This window comes from Argiope bruennichi, chromosome 10, assembly GCF_947563725.1.
Source record: "Argiope bruennichi chromosome 10, qqArgBrue1.1, whole genome shotgun sequence".
In the NCBI taxonomy this organism is placed as follows: domain Eukaryota; kingdom Metazoa; phylum Arthropoda; class Arachnida; order Araneae; family Araneidae; genus Argiope; species Argiope bruennichi.
Genome location: NC_079160.1, coordinates 107,981,273 through 108,008,936, shown reverse-complemented (window position 1 = coordinate 108,008,936; position 27,664 = coordinate 107,981,273). Strand labels below are relative to the sequence as shown.

At 24.9% G+C, this 27,664-nt stretch overlaps 1 protein-coding gene across 1 annotated transcript; it reads right to left on the bottom strand.

Annotated features, from left to right (window-relative positions):
- Nucleotides 1-1,537: 1,537 nt before the first annotated feature.
- LOC129988137 (splicing factor Cactin-like) lies at nucleotides 1,538-26,858 on the bottom strand. Its single transcript, XM_056096282.1, has 16 exons — nucleotides 26,714-26,858; nucleotides 25,569-25,638; nucleotides 24,395-24,448; nucleotides 22,835-22,981; nucleotides 21,667-21,738; nucleotides 20,484-20,546; nucleotides 19,725-19,779; nucleotides 18,471-18,559; nucleotides 16,648-16,792; nucleotides 15,601-15,732; nucleotides 15,380-15,489; nucleotides 11,129-11,433; nucleotides 9,391-9,556; nucleotides 8,557-8,718; nucleotides 2,445-2,528; nucleotides 1,538-1,896 (listed from the first exon to the last, which is right to left on the bottom strand). The coding sequence occupies exons 1-16, from the start codon at nucleotides 26,761-26,763 to the stop codon at nucleotides 1,657-1,659; spliced, it is 1,944 nt and encodes a 647-aa protein (XP_055952257.1). The 5' UTR covers nucleotides 26,764-26,858; the 3' UTR covers nucleotides 1,538-1,656.
- Nucleotides 26,859-27,664: the final 806 nt, after the last annotated feature.

Below are 27,664 nucleotides of genomic sequence, written 5' to 3'. Positions count from 1 at the left end.
GCCTTGAATAAATACTGCATTGTTATTTATTAATAAATTTAGATGCAATAAATTATTTGTTTTTTCTCGAAAAAGTTTTCTTGAAATCTGTTTAATTAAATAAATAAAAATTTGTCATGGCATTCTTCAGGGAAAAAAAAAAAAAAGATAAATAAATGTGCAGGAATTTTTCTTATTCATTTTTGATAATCGACCACAGAATGAATTTTTATCAACATCAGGTCTGGATATTTGTTTTTAAAAACTAATAGTTATTAAAGATAAAAAAATTTAATGCCTTGATATCTTCTTCACTTGAGCATAAAGAAAAATTTATAATTACTCCATAATTTTAAGAACAAATAGGTTTAATCAAGATTTTACAAATTCTCAATCCATAATTTTATTAAATGAGAGGTTAATAAACTAATAATATGCAAAGAGCTAAGACAGAGCAAAGAAAATAAACTGTAGAATTGAATAAAATAAATATACAGTGGTGCAAAAAAAAAAAAAAAAATACTAAAAAAGAAGTGTTGAATCTCATTCAACCTCTATTTTAAATCTGGTTTCAGGAAGTCCCAAAAAAAAATAAAATTACAAAATCCCCCCCCCAATAATGCTGTTTGTAATATATTAATTTCAGAGAGCTAAAAAAATCTAATTTACACCAGTACAAATTCAACTTTATTTTTTTAAAAAATCAAGAATGTGTTAAAAACTGGCTTTTAATTTCCTCCCCCCCTTTCTTGAATAATTTCAGAAAAGATATAAAAATTTAACTTTTTTTGGCAAATGGTCCAGTATAGGATTGTATCAAAACATAATAATACATTAATTTTAGAAAACCAAACAAAATATAACCTACACCACAGCAACTGTAACTTATTTTTTTTTTAAATCAAGATTTTCTTTTTAATTTTTTTATTAATTTTTATCTTGCTCTCATTAATAGACTACAGACAAGTTAAAAGGATGAGCAATTGGTATACTTTTTAGCATCAGATATTTTTAATATTAACTGGGGTTGAAATTCAACTAAATCCTCACTTTTACTTCCCTGAAATCAATTGGAAATTTTTATAAATAAATCTTTACTGTTGCTACATAAGAGTAAACACAAGAATACAAATATAAGCCAGCATTTAACTGACATTTTTATAATCCATGTAAAAAAATAAAAAGAATACTCTACAATATATACAAATACCAAAGAAATGGTACAATTTTAACATACAAGGATTATTTATCTTCTATAACGATAATTTCAGAAAACCAAACAAAATAAAACTTACACCACAGCAACTGTAACTTTTTTTTTTTTTTAAATCAAGATTATTTTCTTTTTAATTTTTTTATTAATTTTTATCTTGCTCTTATTAATAGACTACAGACAAGTTAAAAGAATGAGCAATTGGTATACTTTTTAGCATCAGATATTTTTTAATATTAACTGGGGTTGAAATTCAACTAAATCCTCACTTTTACTTCCCTGAAATCAATTGGAAATTTTTATAAATAAATCTTTACTGTTGCTACATAAGAGTAAACACAAGAATACAAATATAAGCCAGCATTTATTTGACATTTTTATAATCCATGTAAAAAATAAAAAGAATACTCTACAATATATACAAATACCAAAGAAATGGTACAATTTTAACATACAAGGATTATTTATCTTCTATAACGATAACGTTTAAAATGAAAATATAACTGAAATATATTGTTGTGGAACTGGCATCGAAATCCTCGTTTGTATGAATATTCCCATTCTCTATTCACAATTTTAAATGCAATAGTTTCATATGGTGGACCAGCTTTGAATTTCAGTATTGCAAAGTCCTTATTATCTTCACAAGGACTTAAACTGTACTCGGGTGTTTTGGTTTTGTCAATGAGATCTGGATAAAAAATCTGAAAGAAAAGAAAAGATTTTTCATCCTAAACAATAAAAAAATGTCATTAAATTACACCTTTCATCAGTAGAAAATATGAAAATTACAATGCTAAATTTCAGTAATTAACTTTAAATATTTAAAAACTTCTAACTTTTAGATTATTAATTGTTGTAATGCTATCAAAGAATTAATTATATCAATTTAAGCAACATAAAATTATATCTAAAAATCCTATAGCATTCTGCATTTAAGAAATATTTCTTTTAATACAGGTCTTCAAAGTTATAAAACACAAATATTATAATTATAAAAATGTGATGTAATGATTTTCTCACAAAATAGTAAGAAAACAAAATGTTTCCAAAATACTGGCCACTTTTTAAATAAATTTCAAAGAATTTTCCTTTTATTTAAAATTTTAGTTTATAAAACAAAATATGCAGTCTTGAATGTACAGTTTATAGAAGGAAAAATAAAAGGGGGGGGTAAAAGGTTTAAAAACATTTACATTTTACTGATAAAATAAACACATGTTCTTAAAAAAAATTAAATTAATAAACTTACATTAAATTTATATCCTTGCACAATCTTTGGTGGAGGATTTTCTATATCATAATGAGTCTGATTATATTTGTTCCATTCGAAGCCCTGTAATTACATAAAAATTGGATTAGAAACATTTCAGAACATATTAATTCACACATTAAATTAATATATTAATTCATTAAAAACAATATATATTTCATTAAGAAGAATGCTTTCCAAAGACTTGTTTTAAATCTCTTTTTTTCTTTTTTTTTTTTTTTACATGATAAAGCTGTATTTTACTCCCCCTCAGCTCAGGCGTATTCAGAACTAACCACACATAAGAGGAAAAACACATTATGAATAATGTATACTAGTTGTAATATAAATACAACATTTATATTTTACACTGTATTTATCCAATGTATGTTTTCATTAAATTTTAAAGAAAACATTCCTAAATTCAATATTTGATAAATAGTATTGAATTAAAAATCATAAAACCTGATTATATATAGTTTTATTTATACATACTAGTGAATGTATAAAAGTATTATTACAATACATTAATTCCATTGTTTTTGGCTTGTTCATTTGGCAGATTTCGGAAACAGAATGAGATGAGATGTTCAATAAAATAAACTGCCATTAAAATTGTGGTTCCTTTAGAATAACTAGAGTATTAAATCTTTCTTTGTTTATTTTTTATTTGCTTTTACAAAGTTACTTACTTTTTAAATGTTGGGAAAATATTTATCTAACATACCCAAGAACTCGCTACTTCTCTAAGTATTTGACTTCATATATTATAAATATATATTAAAAATATGATGTAATTTGTTCATATTTACTACGAAATATGAATTATTCATATTTACTATCATATTGAAAAAAAACAAACTAATTCCATGAACATTTTTCAAAAAATGTAACTGTCTGGAGACAAAGAGTGGATAATCTTTTAAAAAAACTAGAAGTCTTCCTGCAGCCACTCATAGTATTTATTTATTTCCTTTTTTGCATACTATGTAAAAAAGATGTTATTCTCTTTCTGCATAAAATTGTAAAACCCGTGGAAGGCTGTGAATGCACAAGAATTCAGACTTTTATTTTCAAATTCTTGCTCATAAGGTTATATGCTTTGTAGCAGAGCAAAGAAAATAGATAGTGTAGAAACAGCATTAACAACATGCCATTGCTGACGATAATTATGAAAAATGCCATCAGCGATCAATCTTTAATGATTTTTTTAGTGATTAATTGTTAACATACAGTTAATGAATACGGCCCATTCCATGGATTTTGAAACCAAGGGGCAAATTTTTTTTTAATCTATTATCATGGTTATAACACATAATTTTAATGAAAAATATCTGATTTTGCTTGTTGTTGACTTGATTTTTGTGTAAAAATATTAGATCTCATCAAAAATTGGATTTTTTAAAACCTTGGCTGAGAATTTGTAAATGGCCTGTTTCATTATTATATTTTTTAAAGGTTTCTATAATTATTTCACCTTTCATAAGGTGCCTATAGAATTTTAATTTTCAATTGTTAATATGTTTTTAGTAATACTATATCAAAAAATTACAAATTAATGTCTATTTTGGCTTTGTTTTAACAATCAAAGCTAATGAAGATTGTGGAGTGTCACATACATGACCATTAAAACTTTTTTTTTATTTTTTGCATCATTAAATTAATAGAAAGTTCTAAATTTTTATTTTCTAAATATAATCATACTATTTGATGAAACTGCATTTAAAAATTTAAAAAATATTATAATTAATTTATAATTTTCAATGGTCAGGTATGTGACTTCAAGCAGTTATGTATGTGACATTGAATTATAAAATCCAAAGCAGTTATTTTAAATTCATCTCACCAGATGGCAGTACATTCCTTTACTTCTCCAGCTATAACCTAATGTTTGTTTTTAAGCAAAGGTTCACAGCACACTGTGTTTGAAGTATGCTGCAAGTCAGATTTTGCTATCTTTAAGCATCTTAGTCTTATTTTGCTATTTTAAGCTTAAAATATGGATGATGAACAAAGAATAAAAAATGCTACTAAACAAAAGAGATATTATGAGAAAAAAAGAAATGATCCTGATTTTAAAGAGAAAGAAAAGCTAAGGCAGAAAAAAATAAGAGATTTAAAAGCAGCAACTATGACAAAAAAGGAGAAAAAGAAACAAAAGCAAGCAGCTAGAGAAAGGCAGAGGAAATGCAGAGCAGCCAAAAAGATAAGTAATTCTACAAAAATTTCAAGTTTGAATTCTTCTATTGCGACTACCCCAGAATGTTCTCCTTATACAGTTCCCCAGACACTTGGCAAAGCAGTTAAAAAAACTTTGAAAGCCTTACCAACCTCACCTCGAAAACGAATGGCTGTAGTCAGCAATTTAGTGGAAAAGGTAGGTTTAAAACTGCAAAAGGAAAGAGAGTCCAATATCAGTGATAATAATCAAAACAAAGAACTTGTGGCAGACTTCTTGTGCCGAGCAGACATAGTCTACACTGCTCCAGGAATGCATGATGAAATGATAATTTGGGAAAATGGCATTAAAAAACGTGTTCGTAAACATTTTCTTACAATGTATATGAAAGAAGCACATGCTTTGTTTAAGGAAGAAAATCCAAGCATTAATATTGGATATTCAAAATTTTGCAGTTTAAGACCTAAAAATGTTCTTCTTCTTAAAGACACACCTAGTGATCAGTGTAAATGCAAGAGTCATGAGAATTTCATTCTTTTGTTAAAAGGATTAAATATTGATTATAACAATGATTTTTGGAAAGAAGTGCTGTGCAATTCAGACTTGGAATCAAAGTGTTGGGAAACAAAATGTGATAAATGTAATGCTGGAAAATTGCTTTTAGATTTTATTGGCAAAAAAGGATTAAATAATGCTTCTAATGTACAATGGCACCAATGGGTTAAGTCAGAAAATAAGCGCTTCTATAAAGAAACCAATGAAGGTTGCATAGCTGAATTAACTGATAATGTTTTAGAAAATTTTCAAAGTTTTAAGCAGCATGTAAAAATTAAACGAATCCAAGCTGCTGCCTTTCAATCTGATATAAAGCAAAGCAATACTGTTGTATTGCAAGTAGATTTTGCTATGAGTTATTCATGTGAGTGGCAAAGTGAAATACAGTCTGCACTATGGAGCCGGGAAAACGTAACTTTGTTTACAGCTGCATTATTTGAAAAGAATCATAAAACACAGAGTTATCTTATTGTAAGTGATACTAAAGATAAATCTAAGCTATCTGTGTCTGCTTTCATTTTGAAGCTTTTGGAAATTATTAAATTTCAGGCAAATAAACCAAAATTAATAATTTGGAGCGATGGACCATCCAGCGAGTTTAAAAACAAATTTATTTGTTACTTCCTCTTTATTTTATTCAAAACACAAAAGCATTTTTCTAGTTTCGAATGGAAATATTCAGCAACTTCCCATGGAAAGGGAGTTGTTGATGGGATAGGAGGTACTGCAAAGTCCCGAGTCTATGCGGAAGTAAAGGCAAGAAGAGCTATAGTACAGAATGCAGTTGATTTTGCTACAGTTGCTGCAAAAGTAGTACAAAATATCACTGTCATTCCTATGCTGCAAAAGGATATAGATAAAACTCAAATTGATTGGAATTTAGCTAAGGATGTTCCAGGAATTAAAAAAGCCCACATAATTAAATGTTTGGATGAACACATTTGTTTATTTACAAGTCAGCAAAATTTGGATACAACTGTGCAAGAGCTATGCTTTTGTAAAAATACAGAACAGTGTTTGAAAAGAACTCCATTACTTGCACAAAATCACACTTCTGCATATATTTCACTTGGCAAGTTTTTACTTGTAAAAGTGTTTGGAAAAAAGTCCTGGAAGCCTTATGTAGCACAGGTGTCTGCATTAGATAACACCGAAATCAATGTTATTTTCCTAAAGCAGGTATCCGTATGCAACTTCATTTATCAAGAGAATGATATAGGAGTTATTCAGCGGGATGACATAATTAGAGTATTGCCAACACCTATAATTAACGGTCGCAATACTGTAATATTTCAAAATGCAGTTATGTGAAATTGAACGATGTCACATACATGACTACTTGTCACATACATGACCTGTAAAGTTACATTTTTTTTTTAATTGAAAAATTAAAGAAATATTTAATGCATTTATTAGTTTGTCTTCATTAAACCTTTTTCTTATGGGAAACTTTTTTTAAGCACGTTTCATGCATATAATTCACTGATTTTTTTAAAGAAAGTTGGTGTTATCAAATCACAGTTCCAATTTTTGTCACATACGTGACTATCTAAAAAAAATTTTAAAAGGTCTCTCAAAATTTAAATACAAATATATTTTTCATTACCATTTATTAAAACTCTTTTTTAATTGTCTAACAAAATTAAATTTTTGACTTTCACTACATTTGTACATAAATTTATCAGATATTTATGCATATCTTTTAGTCCGATTGTCACATACATTACCGTGGAATGGGCCATACATACAAGACAATTAAATAAATATATATATTCAGAGCACCATTTTCACAATTAATTGAAGCCAAAACGACACAATATTACAATTGTAGCCACAGGATTGCATACAAATTTTGGTTATTTAAATTGTTGCACTTTTAAATTATCACAATTACACACTTATGGAAGTGAAAGTCAGTCCTTGGGCAATTTGGTTCAAAATTTGATGAGAATCTACACTTAAGGTGATGAAACTGGAAACTTAAATTTTACTTACTTAATTTTGTTAGGTTCTGAATTATTGCACTTAAAGCATTCAAAAGTACAGAAAGACAGATCAATTCCTGAACAGATTTGGCTCTAAAATTGACATAGATCTACATATTAGAAGCTAAACCTAAAGCCAAATGTTATCTATCAAGCTCTTTACATTTTGTAGTCGCTGTGTATTTAAATGTTAGATAAACTTCCTATGAATACATTTCACTCAAAATTTGACAGAAATCAACAAATTTGTTATCAAAACCATATACCAAATACCATTTGCTAATTTAAGGCATTTTTGAGGTAGCATTGAGACATATGCAGCAATAGATAGACAGACAAATATAATAGCAAAAATATGTTTTGGGAACTCAGGGAGGTCTGAAAGGTGGAGACTTTTTAAAATCTAGAGTTTGAATTTTTTGACAGTCACAAAACTTTAAAAACACTAAACATTGTATAAGAGAAGGTAAAAATGATTGAAAATTTATTAAATTTTGCAATAAACATAACAAGTCCCATACTAATTTTTGAATTTACATTACCTTTTCTTTGTATACAAAACAGTAAATCTTAAAGTAAACAAACATAATTTCTTTCAATGATGTATTGTAAAATATATACAAATATATTGTACAATTATATAAAAAAATATGATGGGTTTTTTTTCATGCTTTAGATAGTCCAGATTTTTCAAACTATATTATTATTACTAACATTTCCTTTATATGCAGTTATGTTATAATGTTGTATTTCACAATGATATACATTTTTTTAGATACCTCATTCATAAGTGATTTGCTTCACAAAACATCTCATGTTAATCTTTCCTTTTAATATACAGGATTTGAGGATTAATAAAAAGGATTTGGGCATATGATTTCTTTATTTCATCCTTCTTCTCATATTGCTTTGGGATGCCCACTCTTTCTTCACAATGTTTGACAGTTTTAGGCATTTGGATTCCATGTTCAATTTATATTTTGATGTTTGATATTTTTATAGATGACATAAAATGCTTTTGTGATAACTGTATCTTCTACCATGAGTGTGGCATGCCATTGTCAAAAATGTCTTTTGCACTACAAAATTCAAATTAACAAAAAACACTTTTAAAAACAGAAAATCAACCTTTAAAATTAATAATTAACGGAAAACTGTATGCAATGTGCAAATTATTATAGATATTACAAGCTAATACATATCAGTACAGAAATACATAAGAAATATATTTATTTGTTCAGTCAACCAGGCAAAAATCAGAACTATGATGCTTACATATTTTTTAGTTATTTGTAGTAATTTATTTCATTATTTATTAAAAGTGGTAATTTACAAAAAAATTAAGATTTTTTAATATAAATACCCATACTGGAAATCAAAATAGAGAGCATACCGTATGAACACGATTGAAATATCTTGGCTTTCTTGGTCGATATTTATCTGCCCAGATATAACTCTTCTCTAAAGCATGTTCAACGCTGAATACAGCTTCATCTGAATCCATTCCTTTTCGAGCTATTTGTTCAAAAGCTTTTTCCTCAGGTGTTGAAAAATCCTATAACAAAACAAAATAAATATATATTTAAAATATTTAGTGAATTTTTTAATAAAAAGTCAGAATCAAAACACAAACTTTATTTATTTTTTATGTGCATTTACTAAAAAAAATATAAATCATTTTAAAATTTTGGATTTTTAAAAATTATGATTTTAAAAAATGGTTTGAAAAGAAAACCAATAGCACATACATTTTTCATGAATTTAAAATCAAATAAGCTTTATTTTTAATCCAAAGAAGTGATTGAAAATTATTTAAATCATTTTGAATTTCATGAAAATTTACATTTGATGATTAAATCATCATTATGCTTGACTTACAGTAAAGTTTTGATGCTACTTTCCAAAAACATAAAATCATTCAAACATGGGATTAAAAAAAAATTGATGATATTAACTTTTATCAAGAAATGAAAAGATTACTTTGGTTCTTTTCCAAGAAAAAGACCTTTGATTAAAGAAAGAAAACGAGTAACGGAAATATCACAAATATTTGAGTGCTTTTCAAAATACTTTTATGGATCATTGCAAGATGACTGAAAAATTTTCTTCAAAGATTATGTTTAAGATTAAAACTAAAAAAAAAAAAAAACTGTATACTTTTCAGGATTAAACTATATTAAAAAACTATTTGGCATACATAAAAATAAAAAATAGCATTAAACATTACAGCAGTTTGTCTTTTTGTCAAGCTCTGTTGCATGTACTCTAACTTTGCACTATCTTCAAGAGGATCTGTGAGGATTATTCCAGGTTCAATCTTGCTATACTTTATCAAAACAGGACTATATCTTCCAGAATCATAAACTTCTACAGTATGTTTTACAGTCTCTGCCCTGAAATAAAATAGAAATAACTTATAAATTATTCTGGAAAAAAAATTAAAACATATAACATAAGCACAGTTTACATAGTTTTGCTCGAATCCTTCAGCATAGTCTAAAAAAAAATTACTTGAAATATTCAAATGCTCAATGACTGTGGGAATGTAATATTTTTAGAATATTAGTTTACAGTTTTGAACATGAAGATTCAGTGTCAAAAATAACTAAATAAAGCAAATATCATTTGAAGTATCATATTTCCAATATAAACCTGTTTCCATGTTCCTTTACCTGAATGGGTTCAAAATTTGATGCAGATCTTGCAGCCAATTTTGCCATTTGGCAACCATCACACCGAATTTCCTTAATCTAGCTTATAGCGTTTTTCAATTATTATATTCTCATATATATATATGAATAGACTAATTAATTGAAAGGTTTGATCCAAAATTTGAAATAGATCTACAATTTTAGAGTAAAAAATCCATACCAATTCAATTTGTATAACTTGTTCTAAGTTCTGAATGGACAAACACAGATACAAAGAGCAGAATACTTTTGTGCAATTGGTTTTGCCAAAAATTCAATAGAAATTTCAAATTTTGGGAAAAGAGTATAGAAAAATTTATTAATAACTGATTGAACAATCTTGTTTTTATTGCAAGTTTTGGAGTTATGGTATTCACAAACAATAATGCAGATATAAGGGGGAAATGATTTTGCATGCTCAAGGTGATCTAAGCCATGAAGTACATCAAAGATTTGGAATACTTTTTTTGCAAATATGTGTGAGTAAATAAAATTTTAAATAAACTTTTGCGAGTAAATAAAAATGCAACAATTTTTCACTAAGCATTGCATCTGAAATTAAGGTTAATATGAAGTATGGTACATTTGTTAGAAAGAAACTAGCATCAGGCCTGCAGCTTCAACACAGACAAGGTTGTGCAGCGCACAATAGTGCCAAGTCAAAAGGCGATTTATGTTTCATATTAATTTTATCTCAATAAAAATTCATTTCAAATGTTAACCACAAGCCATTTTCCCCCTAACACCACCATTGTACAAAATCTTTCACTAAGCATTTGAAAAATAATAGTAATTAGACTTGCAGTGGGCCTGACTAGCATGTGGGCTAGATTGAACAAATGCGAGATTAAACAGCAAGATCTTAAGAACAATAATTTGTGATAATTTAAATGGACAGCATAAAGTTCCATCAACAGCGAAAGAGATAATATTTAATGCGTCATGACACATATCTTCTACAGACATAAATAGAATTTGATGAAATTAAACAACCTAGGGTTTAAATATAGTATATATATATATATTTACATAAAATATTGATTAGGAAAAATTAAAAACTGAATTCTGCTTCAACATGTCAATAGTTTTAAATACATCAGGAACATAACTAAGAATATTTAATGCATAATGATACATAATAGATTATCCATACTGCCAAACAGAGATATCATGGATCAGAATACACTTTTTTTTTTTATTTCTATAGAGGCTTTCAATGAAGTTCCCCCCCCCCCTTTCTGTAAAAACAATAAATTTAGAAAAGAAGATACTCACGGCTTTTCAGATGCTGTTACTTCAGTAGCATTTTGATTATTTTCAGAATTTTTGCTTGACGGTCCAGGCTCATTAACATCTGGTACTGTTTCATCGATAGGCTCTTGTTTAATAGTAATTTCATTTGAATTACTATTAAGCAAAAATTCTGATGAAGTAGAAGGAGTTTCAGATGATTTACTGCCTGATGATGTAGAGGGAATGTCTGAAGACAACTGATTGTCTGATGATGTAGAAGGAGTGTCAGAAGATAATTTGTTGCCTGACACACAAGGAAACAGAGGAGCTGCCTGCTGTACTCCTTGCTAAGAAAGAAAATAAAATAAAATTATTCATGTTATGACACTATTTAACTATTAAAATAATTTCAAAAGTACAAAAGTAAAGTACAGAGCATTAAAACAATCTTCTTAACATTCATCTGGTTGAAAAGATCTTATAAAAAACTACTGCAATCATGAAAAAATATTTATCTCTAAACACAAATTAAAAAAACATTGGGATAATTAAGGGGATAATTTTAATATATTGTATGAAATTGTTTAACATATAAAATATTTAATTAGAAATTAATAATTTTGCCTCTAATTTGAAACTAAAAAATTAAGAGTAAATTTTAAAACAAAATGATAATATATATATATATATATATATATATATATATATATATATATATCATAAATATAATTCTTAATCTTTTTGTACTTCTAATATAAAATGAATTACTTAAACAGAAAGTGGATTTAGACCAGGAAATAAGAGAATATTTTAGAATGACTTTTACATGGACTGAATTACGCTAAAAATTTAGGAAATTAGTTAGAATTAAATTAAGTTTTAAAATATCATTATATATATATATATATATATATATATATTGAAGAAAAAAGGTTACTACTCAAGTTTAAAACATCAAGATAGAATTAATGAGAATGGTAAAAAATTGTCAATTTACAAAAATTTCCAATTCAGTTTAATAATGCCCAATTTCAAACCACATTTTAAAATTAAGAGCTGAATTTTCAAACATAATTTTTTTTAAATGTCATTAAGAGACACAATGAAATAAGAATATAAGGTACCAAACTAGAGATAAAATTTAATGAAAATGAAGTAACTGAATACTCAAAATTGAAAACACAAAGTTGGAAGTAATGAGAATGGACAGAAATTCACTATTTGCAGGTGTTTAAGAATCAGTTTTTAGATTAATATTCAACTTGATGAAAGATGAAATATAAGACTATATTCTTGTAAGGATCGTGTCAGCAGTTATTAGATTATAGGAAAAGTAAATGAACAGTAGAAAAAATTATTTAATTAGATTAAAACTCTTATGTGGTTGATTTCTTAAAATAAGTATTTGAACTATTTATTCAATAACAACTCAAGTATTCACTCCTGATTTTCCCCATCAATGCCATAACAGGGAGGGGGGAGGGAATACATTTTTTGTATCATTTAATTCACCACTTAACCAAATATAGTTGAAGTGCTCACATACTCAATATAGAATATATATACCATTTTAAAAAACAAATTTATAAGAAATATATCAGAACAAAATAATAAAAAATCATCCACAATTTTTTAATAAGTTAATTTGATAATCTTCAGAACAGAAATTTATTAATAATTCAGTTATTTATAAATAATTCCAATTGACAAGTAACTTAAGATACAACAAAACATTTGAAAACTTCTGAAGACTAATTAAATTAATATGAATAACTTTTTACTCAGCAAATTTAAGTCTGCATGTCATAAGATGGATGCTACACATGAAACTGTAAAAAAATCTAAGCCTTCTATTAAATATTTAATATGCGATATATCTACATATAAATAATGTAAAAAATAATATATAACTTTCTATCTATACTTATAATAAAGCTCAATGTGTGTGTGTGTGTGTGTAGGCGCTCTACAGGCCAGACCATTCAACCTACAGCTACCAAATTTGGCAAGTGTATACCTTGGAGGCCAAGAATGTGCACCTGGGAGTTATTTTTTCGAATTTTTAATTAGAATTTTATTTATTTAAAAATTAAGCGAAATTTTGGCGTTTTTCTGCTATAACTTCCGAAAATATTACTGCACAAAAAATATTTTTACATAAAGTTAAAGATCAAAAATTTATCTTTTAAATGATACCAATGTTTTAACCTTAAAATCATATTTCTATTTTTAATGAATTTTTAAATAAATATTTTAACTATATTTTTCAACAATTTTTTTCGTACAAAATAAAAATAAAATTTAAGCCGAACGAGCACGTTTTGCATTCATGGGAAAAAATTAGCTTTTTTCAAAGTGTTGCCATCACATTGATTAAAGCTCCAATTAAAAATAAATTAAATCTTTTTGGAAATGAAATCTGCAAACATATAATTTATGGCACGTGTCTGTAGGAAATGAAACAAATATGAAATATTATTTTTTCTAAAAAATAAATTCAAGAAAAAATATTTTATGATCTTTTACACTCTCTATATTATTAATCCAATAAATCAGTTTTATTTTAAGGTAAGTTTTGTTTAATATGAACAGGATATCCATTCAAATCAGGGCCACACAGCTAATTTGTAAACCTTTAGTAAGACACAGATCTGCTAAAATGGTCTAAATGGAAAATGATTGTATTTTATGTAACTTGATTCAATAAATGCTCTAATAAATAACGAATTTTTGATTTTACATAAAGCTTCTGCTGTGGAAATCACGAATAACAAAATGTTCTTGAAATACTAATGTTTTAAATAAAAAGAGTTAATTTCCAATCAACTAAATCAATCACTTAAACTGACTGATTTATGAAAATTTGAATATCACTATTCAATAAAAAAAGGATAATTTCAGATTTTCCATCGATTGTTTCAAAGAAAATACGCCAATCAGCGCGCAGGTTTCTCAAGATTAATTGGCCTAAGATTATGAAAATGTTGAGTTTTTCTAAATTTTTAACATTCAAAACTTCATAAATAAGTCTTAGTTGATTGTGGAAAATAGAAACATTCATTCATTTATTTAAAATTTGGTGTGTCCAGAATATTTCACAGATAAGATGATACCTTACTGCATTAAATTTAGACTTCATAATTTTTAAAATATATTTATAGGCCGGAACAAAATATTTTTATTGATTTCATTTCAATCCTTTTGAAAGCAAAACTAAAAACTGAATTTTATGCTGAATGTGAGAAATTTTTGTTGAATTATTGTTTGAGATATTAAATAAATTATTAAAAATATTTTGTAGTTCACATAAGACTTAAATACGGAGCGATTCTGTTTACAATACTCATATTCAATAATAATAATAATAAATAAATAACAATAAAGATGATAAATAAAATAAAACGCTTGGTTTTATTAAAAAAATATCTTTATATTAATTGCAATTTCATCATTTCCACTTTAAATTAAAAATGAAGTTTTACCGGAAATGACAACAAATTAGCAAAATATATATAGTAAATTGAACGAAACGATCTAAACAACAGTATAAGTTTGGTATGACTATCAAAATTTGAAGATTAAAAATGTTTTGTTTGATAACCTATTAAGAGACCAGTTACTTAAAACATTTAATTGAAAATTGTAACGAGCGAAAATTGTAACGACCGGCAATTTTCAATTAAATATTTTAAGTAAGAGACCAGTTACTTAAAATATTTAATTGAAAATTGAACCGGCTGGTCGCCAAAGGCGGCTAGTATTTAAATAAAATATGTTTTTTCCTTTTAAATACACACCTGAGAGGATAATCATACAGATAATAGGCCTGTATAATTACATTGAATATTCACACTTTTGACATATAGCAAAATCATATCATATTCAGAGTCAAATTTTCATTCAGCAAATACTTTCAAATTTGATTGACAGAAACTAAATTAAAACTAAGAAAAAAATCCTTATTCTACATCTTAATCAGTAAAACGATCTAAAATCTCATTCAAAGTACTACAGTTAAAACACATTAAAAGTTAATAAAATTATTTTGAAAATTTAAAAATGTGACTGGAATTGTAGATATTAAAATTTATATTAAAAAAAGGTAGAACAAAGTAATATTTAAAAAGTTATCTATACAAAGAAATAAAATAGTATTACATAAACATAATCCTTTAACTTTTGAAAGCATCTCTAAAACTTTTCAAAAAGTAAATTTTTTTGTTTATTTTTTAATGCTAGAATCATCACAAATGAATATGTCATGGATATTTCTTTTATAAACAATATACTTACTTCTTCTTTCAGTTTAAATAATTTATTTCTAAGGTTTTCTTCATGGCGTTCTGCCAGTCTGGCTCTAGCCATATATGCATTTAACCTTGACAATAAAGTCTCCCAATAACCTGAAAATATATATATATATATATACATTAACTCATAATAAATAATAAAATAGATTTGGCCCTTCCTTTATTGTTATTGAAATAATAATAGCACTCTAGCTAAGCCTTTACCTGTATCAACACCTTCCTCTGTTGTTTTCTTTTTTATTTGACGGTACATGGCCTCTAACTGCTTAGGTGTTTTGCCTTTGAATATACTAACTATTTCAGTACTAACTGCTGTATTGATGCTTTCTCTATGGCCTATAAAAAAAGGGTAAATTTTATACTTCTTATTTAAATTAATTTACATTATCTGTGAATAATTTATATATATTCCTATCTTTAATATCTTACAGAAACAACTTTGATGGAATCCGAGATATACTAAAAATGTAAGCAACTTATTTCTAAAAAGAAAATAAAAAATTCTATCAATCATCATGTCTTCCACACTTAATAAATTAATAAGTATTAATAAACAAATTTCAAAAAGAATTTTTTTTAATAATTTGTGTCCAACATCCTATTTACAATATGACAGTTAAACTAATAGTATCCAATTTTTTCTTTGTCTAACAAATCAATATGCATTTTCAAATTCTTAAAAATGCTACAATTGACATAAATCACCCATTAGCCAGATATTATAACAAAAATGTCAACATTCTAAAGCACTTTCAAAATTTATTTTCAGGTAAAACAAGAGAATTTGAAAGTAATATTTTTTTTCATACACATATGACACAATTTTGTAAAAATATTTTATCATATATTTTATTATAAATATAAAAATTTTAAATAAATTATTTTTAATTAAAAGAAACTAACTGAAATGAGATTTACTTCATATTACTTTTGATATTTTTAACATAATTTGAAGGAATTTTACTAAAATTTAATTCAACTAGATATAATCAGATTATTCAAGAACTTTTCTCAAAACATTTTCCACAGCATTCCAAAATTTCAGATAAATTTTTTTTAGATATTCAATCAGGATCACATTATTTTGTGAAATGTTTGTATTTATTTATTCTTTTTAATATCAATCACAAAATAAAAGCATCAAGAAGAACAGCACAATTATAAACTCTTATTTTATATGGCTAAAAATTTCCAGTTAAAAATAACATATTTATAATTAAATTAAGAATTTTATTATCACATTAAACTTACTATCAGAGTTATCAGACAGCTTGCGAATTTCATCATCAACTATGATTTCCAAGTCTTTCCAATAATCATAATTTTTACCATTTTCAATGCTTTTATAAACTTTTATATCTTCTTGCAGATCTTCTAAATCTTCTCGTTTCAGACCCTAACAAGAGAGAGGAAAGAAAAAAAAAAAAGAGTTTTTTGAAGCCTGTCAAATTTGCTATGAGAAAAAACAATTTCATGAATATTGTTCAGAAAGTTTCAACAAAACAGTTAATTTTTCAATCTATAAATAAAATAGAGACATATTTGTAATAAATTGTGACATCAAGTGGTGTATTTCATGACATAAATATTATAAGAAAATGTCTTACATATAACATTTCAATTAATACAATAATTTTTAAAAAAATGAATTTAAATATAAAAATAAACCTGGAGAACTGTAATCCAGAGAGCAAATTAAACAAGTTTTAAGTCATTGCAAGAGTTAAAGTAACTAAAATGAAATATATATACCAAGTAAAGGATATAAAAGTAAACTAAGTACTGGAAGTAATTTTTATTCAAAGACTCCTATCATACTTTTTTTCTTTTTACCAATTTATTTAAAAGCAAAATTTTTATGGTCTGAAATATTTTTTTACCATTTTACTTTTTTATATTAATTCTGTATACCTGCTTTTTGCTTTGATCATGACAGAAATAGACACAACTATTAAAGTAACAAATTTGTAAAGCTTTAATAGTTTAAATGGACAATTTTTCTTTATGCATAGTGAAATTTTATTCGCTTTAAGTAAAACAGCAGATTTTCTAAACAGTTTTTAATCTTTAAAACATTTTCCCAGATTTATATAGAATATAGAACTGTTAAAATTTATCAATCAATAATCAAAAATATTCCAATTAATTAAATAAATTTTTCTGAGTAAGCACTAATGCTGTATCATATTCTTTTAAATATACTATTAATAAACAAACACATTCTATTCCTATTTAAATAATAGAAACCTTTTTTTTTACAAATTGAGGAGAAATTTTTGAAAATTCATATATTTCCTATGTTAAAACATGTAATAATTCTGAATTATCAATAAGATTCATACAGTATTGTGCACTATTTTCATGATTTGTAAGGTTACAGCATTTGAAATATCACTACAGCATTTTAATTTCACAGCAGCTTGTTAGCACAATTGTAATAATTCTACTCTACACTCTTCTACATTAAAAAGTAATTTTCATTTCCAAGAAATAATTTTCAATATTTTAAAAATATGGATTACAGTCCAAATCGGTTGATTATCATAAAAATATTGAGGTTACAGCCAGCAAATTTTATATGATTTGAAACAACAGTTCACATAAGTTTCTTTTAAAGTATTTACAAATTCAAAGCATTCAATGAGTGTGTATGTGTTGTTGATGGGCAGTCAATATTTTGCATCACTTACTATGTATATTTTCAAAATTTTAATCATGTCATATAAAACTTTTTACTCTAAGACAAATAAATGGCACGCAAAAAACAAGATATATGTAATGAATGTTTGTAAGTGTATCAGGAATAAGGTATATTTTCATAATGAAAAGTTAAAAGAGATTTAGAAATTCTCTAAAATACATTTTAAAACAAACTACATAATATCAATATTTAAAATATCATTAAAGTATAAATATTCTTTTGTGTGTTATGATACATATAAAAAATACTTAGATGTTAACAATACCAGTAAAGCATCAGTTAACATACAATAGAAAAAATTATTATTTAATACAATTATAATTTATATAATTAAAACAATGTATTTACTAAGAATAAAAAAAAAATACTTTACATTTAAGTATTTATATGGCTCATGCATTTCAATATTGAAATCCTCTTCTTCTGAACTAATATATCTTGCCAATAAATCAATTGGTTTAGCTACAAAAAAAAAAGGCAAATTCAATTACATTATCAAGTATGCTGTTGAAAACATCCAAAATAAAAAAGAATAACTTTGATGAAACTAAATGAATATAAAACATTATTTGATTTAAGGAGAAACAAGCAGGGAGTTTTTTAACAATAATTTTTGTTCTTCAAAATCATACAAACAGAGTTCAATTTTCATCCATTATTAAATTTCTTTTTAAGAGTACAATCAAAAAGTGCATATATCAAATAGGAAAGCAGAAAGTAGGAAAATGAAGCCATGTGAACATATTTTGAATTTTTAAAGCTTTGGAATTCAATTTTGTAGAGATGTCATTTTTGACTTTAGCACGTGGAGTGTCATGATGGAAAAATAAGCACCCATATAAGTCAGAAATGAAAGTGAAGCCTTAGTTCAAGTAATTAAGAAATAATTATTTTTAGAATTTGAATAAACTGAAATTATTACATGACTGTCAGTATTTTTATAAATTAAGCTTAATCAATATTTATAATGTATAAATATATATTTTTTAGATCAAAACTTGTATATCATTTTACAGAAGAATCACAAATAAAAAAAAATATTATGGCTCACAATTTATAAGCATTTTTATAAATTAAGCTTATTAATACTTATTATCTATAAATATATTTTCCCAATTAAAATTTGCAAAATTATTTTACAAAAATTTATTTTTATTTAGTCTTTTATTTTTTTTTTTTTTATTTAGTCTTACAAATTATCATGTAATAAATTAATTAATAGTTTCAGCTTAATTCAACTGCTTTAGATGCATGCATCCATGATTATGAGGATTTTCCCCCCTGATCTATGAAAAGCGGCATAATCTTGAGATATTAAAAATTAGAAAAGGAATTCAATTATCTGTCTGTTTTTATTGCATTTCACATAAGATTGAAACCATTTCAAGAAAATAATGTTAGATTATCAATGAATGCAAATATTAAATGAAAAAAATTAGAGATTTATATACTGAAGAAAGTTTGGGATGTTGCAATTATTTAGTTCCTACAAATGAGTTGTTCTTGATTATAATATTGATTTGAATGACATTTTGTTACTAGGAAAACTTGAGTTTAGTCTGGACAATACAGAATCTAATACACTGAGTAATCAAAAAGAAATTCAAATGAGCTTAATTTTACTTACCTCTGCCTTCTTCTATTCGAATTTTGGATCTTAATTTTGCTTGCTGCAAATGGAACTGAAAGAAGATTTGATAAAATCAGAAACATCTTGTGAATATAAAAAAAACTATAATTTATTTTCTGCCTTTTTAAATTATTACTTAAACTAAATATCAATTATTAATTCTAATGTTTTATGTCTATTAGTTATTTTAAAATAAATAATGTTTTTTTAAATGAATATATTTTATCAAAATTTTCTTGAATTAGATGCCTATTTTATAGACAAGTTTCTTTATTTCACAGGCATGTTTCTAAAAAATTTTCACAGCACCTATCAATTTGTTATATTTAAATGTTATAACATAATAACATATAATTGTAAAAAAAAAAAAAAAAAAAAAAAAAAAAAGATTTATTTAATTACATAAATGTTATTAAAAAATAAAATAACAGATTAAATTTTTTTTAAAATTGAAACCTAACTTTTTCCTACAATATAAGAATCAAAAGTGAGAATATCATTGAATATTTCGAAGTAAAAAAATATAATTTCTAGTACATGCAACTGCACAATTGATTAAACAATTTTTAAAGATTAAAAACAATGATTTAACATTTAAAGAAATTTTTAAAAAATAATTTTTTGTCAATAACTGTTATTTAAGATTTATATTTGAAGTATATATATTTAAGACAAGTTTCTTTAATTTACATTTCTTTATTTATTATATTTGAAGCATGTTATTTAAGATTTAAATTATATTTGAAGCATACTTACACTATCTTCCTGCTTTTCCCACTCACTGAACTGTGCAGCCTCTTTCTGACGTTGGATCCTAGTCTATATATTTATATATAAGAAATGACTGCATTAAGAATAAATTAATATACATATGTTTTGTAAATCAATTATTAACTATTTTGAAATTTCTTCAAAGTAGAAAAATAACAAATAATCAACATATTTAACAAAATCAAGATGTAACAATTCCTGAGGAAAATTTCAGAGTTATAATAAAAATAAATATAAATCAGATACTATTATGTAAGAAAAAAAATGTTTTCAATTAAATCATATATATGAAGCACAATTAAAACTTTTCTCCATACAATAATGCATAATTCATTATTACAGTAAAAATACATTTTCCCAGAATTAAAGTAATGCCACTAATTAACTTGTTATTATGAAACAATTTAAGAGCAGCAGAAAATAAGTCATAACCAAAAAGCAAAACCTTACTTAACTCAAAGTTTTATATTTATGATTCTGAAATTTCGTTAAAGTTGACATTTAATTCGTCTTTTGTTTTGAATAATTTATAATCAACTTTGAATAAGAATTCTGATTATCTGAATTAAAACCTTACTTAACTCTAAGAAAAGTCTTACATTTGAGATTCTGAAATTTCATTAAAGTTGACAATTAATTCGTCTTTTGTTTTGAATAATTTATAATCAACTTTGAATAAGAATTCTGATTATCTGAAGCTAAATAGCTTAGCAACTGAGACAAATAAAAAATAACTATACTTAGTAAGTTTATGAAAATGGAAACAAATTTCTATTAACATTATACAAAGAAATATAAAGAATATACACTTTAAAATTTGTTTAGCAGGCTTATTTTTCAAAACTGACTAAGGAATTATCTTTCCAATATTCACATAATATTTTATTGTAATTTCTTATTAAAGGGATTAGCTTAAATACTGTATGCTCATAAGCCTTAAAGAATAGAAACTCTTTAATTGTAGTATGCAAATTAGCACTTATGTTTAAACAATTAAGTAATTAATCACTGAATAAAAAATTACTTAAAATAATTATACAGAAGAAATGTTCTTGTGAATTAAATATAAATGTGCAACAACAAGAATATAATCTTGCTTAAAATATGATTCAGATGTTTTTTTATTACATAAAAAAATTCTTTTAAATAAATCTTTTGACTTTCTTACCAATTCTTCTTCTCTCATTTCACGTTCCCTTTCACGCTGCATCCTTCTTAATTTCACTTTTTCCAGTTCATTCTGCATTTAAAAACAAATAAATTATAATTATATAGAAATATGTGAACAAGTATTTCTTAGGTTTAAGTGATATCCTTCAATTTACAATAAACATCAACAGATTCGATGAATGGGGAAAATGATATATGGATAAATTACATGTACAAAAAATTTATCATTTAACTAAAGCTAAAAAAAAATTTATTTTCTAAATTATCTCCAGAATATGAGATTGCTCAATAAATGATTATTCTAATAAATGATTTTCTTAGGAAATATAAATTATTAGTATTTTAATATAAAAATTATTAAAAATTAAATAGTTAAACAAATTTTAATTAATTAGATTTTAAATAGTTAAATAAAAAATTATTTTAAAAAAATAAAGAAATATTAATAAAAAAATGTTTAAATTTCAAATTAAATAATCTTAAAAATCAAAAATGTATCTTTCATAATTATAAATAATATATTACAATATATTTCATTAAATGCTGATAAAATTTTAGCTTTTTTAACTACTTAACATTAAATTTTATAAAAAAAATCACACATAAATTTTTTAACAAGATTTTAACTAGTAGTACTTAAGAATTTAACTAACTAGCTATTTCAAGATAACTAGCCATTGAAAAAATAAAAATAAATAAATTATGTCATAAAAAATCAACTACTTTAATTCTTCATGAATGTTGGCAAAAATTTAGATTTTAGTTGTTCTTTAAATTAAAATTATTTCAAATAAAAAAATAGATAAAAATACTGATAATAAATACTGTTTTTTTTTTATCTCATTGGATTGTTGGCAATATAAAATAATATAATCAAATATAAAATTGCATCACATAATTATTTCTAAAAATTCTTATATGAAAAGATAAATATGAAATTATTCATAAAATTTTGTAAGGAATTTAATAGCATTTTAATCCACAAATTTAAACAACTAAATAGTATGAATTAAATACTTCATTAATAACTTTATATTACACAAAGGACATTTATCTTTTTTCACTTTTTCATACAGATTTTAAAATACAAAAAAGAATTCTGTAAGCAAATATATAGATCTTCAACTCATTTATAAATAAAGTCATTAATAAAAATTATTCCATACCTTGTTTTGTTCCAATTTCAATCTGTTTCGCCTCTCCATCTCTTCTTTAGAAAGTTTATGCAGGCCTTCTTTCTCAAGTTTCTTTTTCCATACAAAACCATTTAATAAATTTGTGTCACCAAAAGGATTATCTGTATTAGTATAGCCCTACAAAATAAATATATGTTTCATGAAAAAAAAAGCAAAACTTTTAGTAAAATGTAGGTAAAAAAAATAGAACAATTTTGGAATAAATTGTAAATTGATCTATTGATTATTATTAACTTAACATTAATTTTTAAGTCAAAAAAATATAAATAAGTTTAATATAATTCATTTGAATTTATAATCAGTCAGGGTAGTAATAGAAATTCATAGTAAGAGAAAGTACATAATAAAGGTTTTTTTTTTTTTTTTTTTTACTCCAACTTAAATTGGTGAAAACAAGACACAGAATGAGATTTTATCATCCTTTCATCAAATCTAACTTTGAAAAAAATGACAAATGTACTAATGTTTTATCTCCGAGATAGGCACTCAAAATATTTACTCCTCTCCCCCTCAATTCGCACACAGGGTAATTCATTCATTACATCATTGTCACCAGTGACGCAAACTATTAAGATACCAAACTATATGAAAGCTGTATCTTTTAAGATATATATATACACAAGAAAATCAACATATTTATATTTAAAAAAAATCCAGATGATACACCTAATACAAAATAACATAATCAAAAATAAATATTATCGCATATTGCTTATCAATATTAGAAAAAAAATTAATACAAGGGAATTTGGTGCAAAACTGGAAAGAGAGAAAAAATGCACATAAAATTTATTCTTCTTGCTTTTAATTAAAATGAAAAGGTAAATAAAATTTTCTTGGTATTTGTAGGCTAGTATAAAATCTTAAAAATTATTAATAGAGCATTTAATTTGATCCAATTCAAATAATTCTCAAAAAAGATTTTATAACTTTTAATATTTGGAAATTATCCTCATTTGATATGACAAGAGGAATTGTCAAGGGGGAAACAAAGAAATAATAAAAAAAATATATACTATTGTAGGATATATACACATATAAAATATTTTTGATTATTCACATTCATGAATTTTAACAAATTGATTCATTTACAATATGTATCAAAATTACTATCAATTCTAATGTTAAAAAAATTATTAAGCACAAAATAAATACAAACTATCCAATAACACCTGAATAAATGATGATAAATGACAGTAGAACTGCTTCATAGATAATTTTATGCTTAAATAAGTTAACACTTTAAAGATAATGGGTGTTTGTGCATGTCTGGATAATAAATACGAAAGAAAAAAAACAGCACAAAATACAATACTTCTAGAACTTAACAATAGAATATGTTAATAAACTATTTTATTCAAAGTAGTAGTTATATATTTCACATATATCAGCAAAATACTTGAAAGCTATATTATACTCCATATTTCAAATTAAATTACATGCATAAATAAAGATAATTAATGAAAGGAGAAGGCTTTATTACATACTGTATAAAACATGGAATGCTGAAATCACAGTTATATTACTCACCATATATTCATCATCCCAACCCATTTCTTCTTTTAACTTCCTCTGTTTTTGCTCCTAAAAGAAGATAGGAAGACAATCAAAATTTATTTTCAGAAACTATCAAATTTTAAAATTTTTTACAAAATTATAGCTTAGAAGATAGATAAAGGAAAAATTAATTAATAAGTAAACTTATAAATTCTGTTTCCAAATGTAAAAAAACAACTAAAAGTTTTATAAATTAATTAAAGATAGTTTATTTTACATTTACAATTTTTTTAAAAAATTAACACAGGAATCTCTTTTATTTTACAAAATTAAGCTATCAACTAAACACTTCACATAAATAAAACAATAACATCTTGGTAAAAGATTTCAGAGAAGTTTATTTTTCTTTATTAATTGCAATCTTGAAAAAAAACTGTGGTGTCAAATCAGCCCCAAAAATTATAAATGAATATAAATCTCCTATAACATCACTGAAGATACTATATACAATATTCAATGAATATGTCCTTTACATGGATACTAATTTGTAAAACTTTTTTATAACCAAATAAGTTATATTCTGAGACTAACAAACATGATGTTCTATGAATAAATACAAAGACCACAAGGTCAATTTCACCGCTGTTAAAAGTTGCTGATAATTTGAAATATCAACTGAAGCAGAAAAGTAAATCAGTTTCAAGAAATGTTAGTTTTATTTTTAGGTTGCGAGTCTCATATCTTGCTTCATCCAAATTAAAACAATACAATTTCACACTTAACAGAATTCTATTAGCTAAACAAACATCAAAGTCTAATTTTTAGCACTATTAGTGAAATTTTGAAATATATTTTATTTTTATGTGTATATATTATATTATATTATTATATATATATTATTGTATATTATATATTGTATATTATATTATTGTATAAATATATATTGTATATTATTATTATATATTGTATATTATATATTGTATATTATATTATTGTATATATACATATTGTATATATATATATGTATATATATTATTATATTTTATCCACTGTCTTAAAAGCAAGCTTAAATATTTGTTCCAAGAAAATTCTTTTACAATAAGTACAAAATTCATTTGAAACTTTTAAGACAAACATGAAATCAGAAGAAAAGAAGGTTAAGGAATCTTTTGTTTGCTAAAAATCACTAAAATAAAGTTTTACCCACCTTTTTCATGAAACGTCTCAAGCGTTTTTCTTCAGGTGTCTCCAAAGATTTCAACAGCTTTTTATCATGTCTGAAATTTTTAAAAATCTATATATTTGCATTGCTAACATATATGAAGCAATAAAATAATCCAGATTAAGAAGAAGAAAAAGCATTCAATTTACAAAGCTGAAAAACAAGTTATCTTTGACAAATGCATGAAAAAGGATTTTGAGATAATATACAAAGCATATAACAGACATTTTTTTTAACAAGAGGTTATAAAAAATAGAAATAAGTAAATGAGAAGTTGATAATAACCACTCAATAATAGAGGTTAGAAATAACCAACGTCGTCAGATAAGAAACACCTTACTTCTCCATAACTTAGAATTTTTAAAATCCAATTCTAGAAAAACACAATAAAGATACATTTCCCTAGGCTTAGCTATGCCTAAAGAAAGACTGAAAAAAATCTTCTACAATTGTAAATTTTGATGAAACCACAGAAAAATGGATTTTCTTCTCTTGGAATAATTAAATTACCAACAATTTCTATCAAATATCATAGGAACAGCTATTCTTGTCTTCTCACATTACCAATCAGAATATCTATCATATATGAGGGAGCAGAAAAGGATAGGAAAATAAAACCATTGATTTCATAATTTCAGTGAGGACAGATTAGTTAAATAGAGAAGTGAATGTCAGTAAAATCTTAGTTATATATTGACACAGCAGTTATATCAGCCTGCAAACAACAGTAAAAATTTTCTTAATATAGCATTTCTACCACAATGATGGGGGAAAAAGTAAACTTGGTTTAGAAACCATTATCATTCATTGACCTAAATTATTATAATTCACTAGCTATTCTTAACGACCATTTAGATTATTTAAAAGAAGTGATCATCGAATTTAACCAAGCTTTTCAACATTAAATGTAAATATTTGTGAACACAAATAGAAGATGACAGTAAAAGAATAACACATAACAGAATTAAAAAACACAAATTTTAAAATCTCCCCGTAGAAATGTAACATACGACTTCTAAAATTACGTAAGAATATGAAACCAAAAGATTTGAAATAATGTTTATTATGATATAGAATGACAAGTTCAATATCAAAACATGTTTTCAAAACATTTTGTAGAATACGCTTACTTTTTTTCATGATGGCTGTCTTTATCATGGCTATGCTTTTTGTGCGACATTTTTAAATAATTAAAGAGCACAATATTTAACCTTTTTTTAAATTATATTTTACGATAAAAAATAAATTTCACAACGCCAACAATAAACAAAATTATTTCATTTCATTTCTAGAAAAGTGACTTGCTTCATTTCATTTCAGACATGTTAATGAATTAATTTGCCCAATTATATTTAGCTTCAATATAAGTGCAGAAACGTTGAATAGTCTGGAGGCATTCAATCTCTTTCATCCCTTTCTCGATATATTATTCAATCAAAGTTTAAAAAACATCACAGGCCTTCAAAAAAATTTAGTTGAGAACTAATCGTGTAATAAAGAACAGAAGGACTGTTTGCCTTTTGTAGCGTAGGGTTTTCAACTGAATTTGATAAAACTTAGTTTGCTACTCTTATTTGTCATTTCCCTCTAACCAAGTTTATCAAATGTGATTTTCTTACTTAATGCACTGCTCTCCAGAACCTCAGTTAAGAATTATCTGATATGTGGTATTATGCATAAACTATCAATGTGTGAAAAACTATCGATATATTTTATTTAAGTGAGACACGAATAGAGATGCATAATCCACGATTTTTTGAATAACAAATAATTTTGCTATTGTTATTTTTAAATATTTGTTCCAAATATCTGTTATTTCAATCATATTATTAATTTAAAATTATTATTTAATATTAAATATAAAATTTATTAATTGTAATTAATACTTAATTTACTAATTTAAGTAACGTGTGATTGAATTATTTTATCTATTTCAGCTTACTTCTTAAATTGGATTTTTTTCAAAACTATTTATTTAATTTTTGTATTGGAGTAAACCATTTTCTGAAAAATTTGAATTAAATATAAATGTCATTTCTTTAAATTGTTTACTTTAGTTCTATATTCTACCAATAGATGGC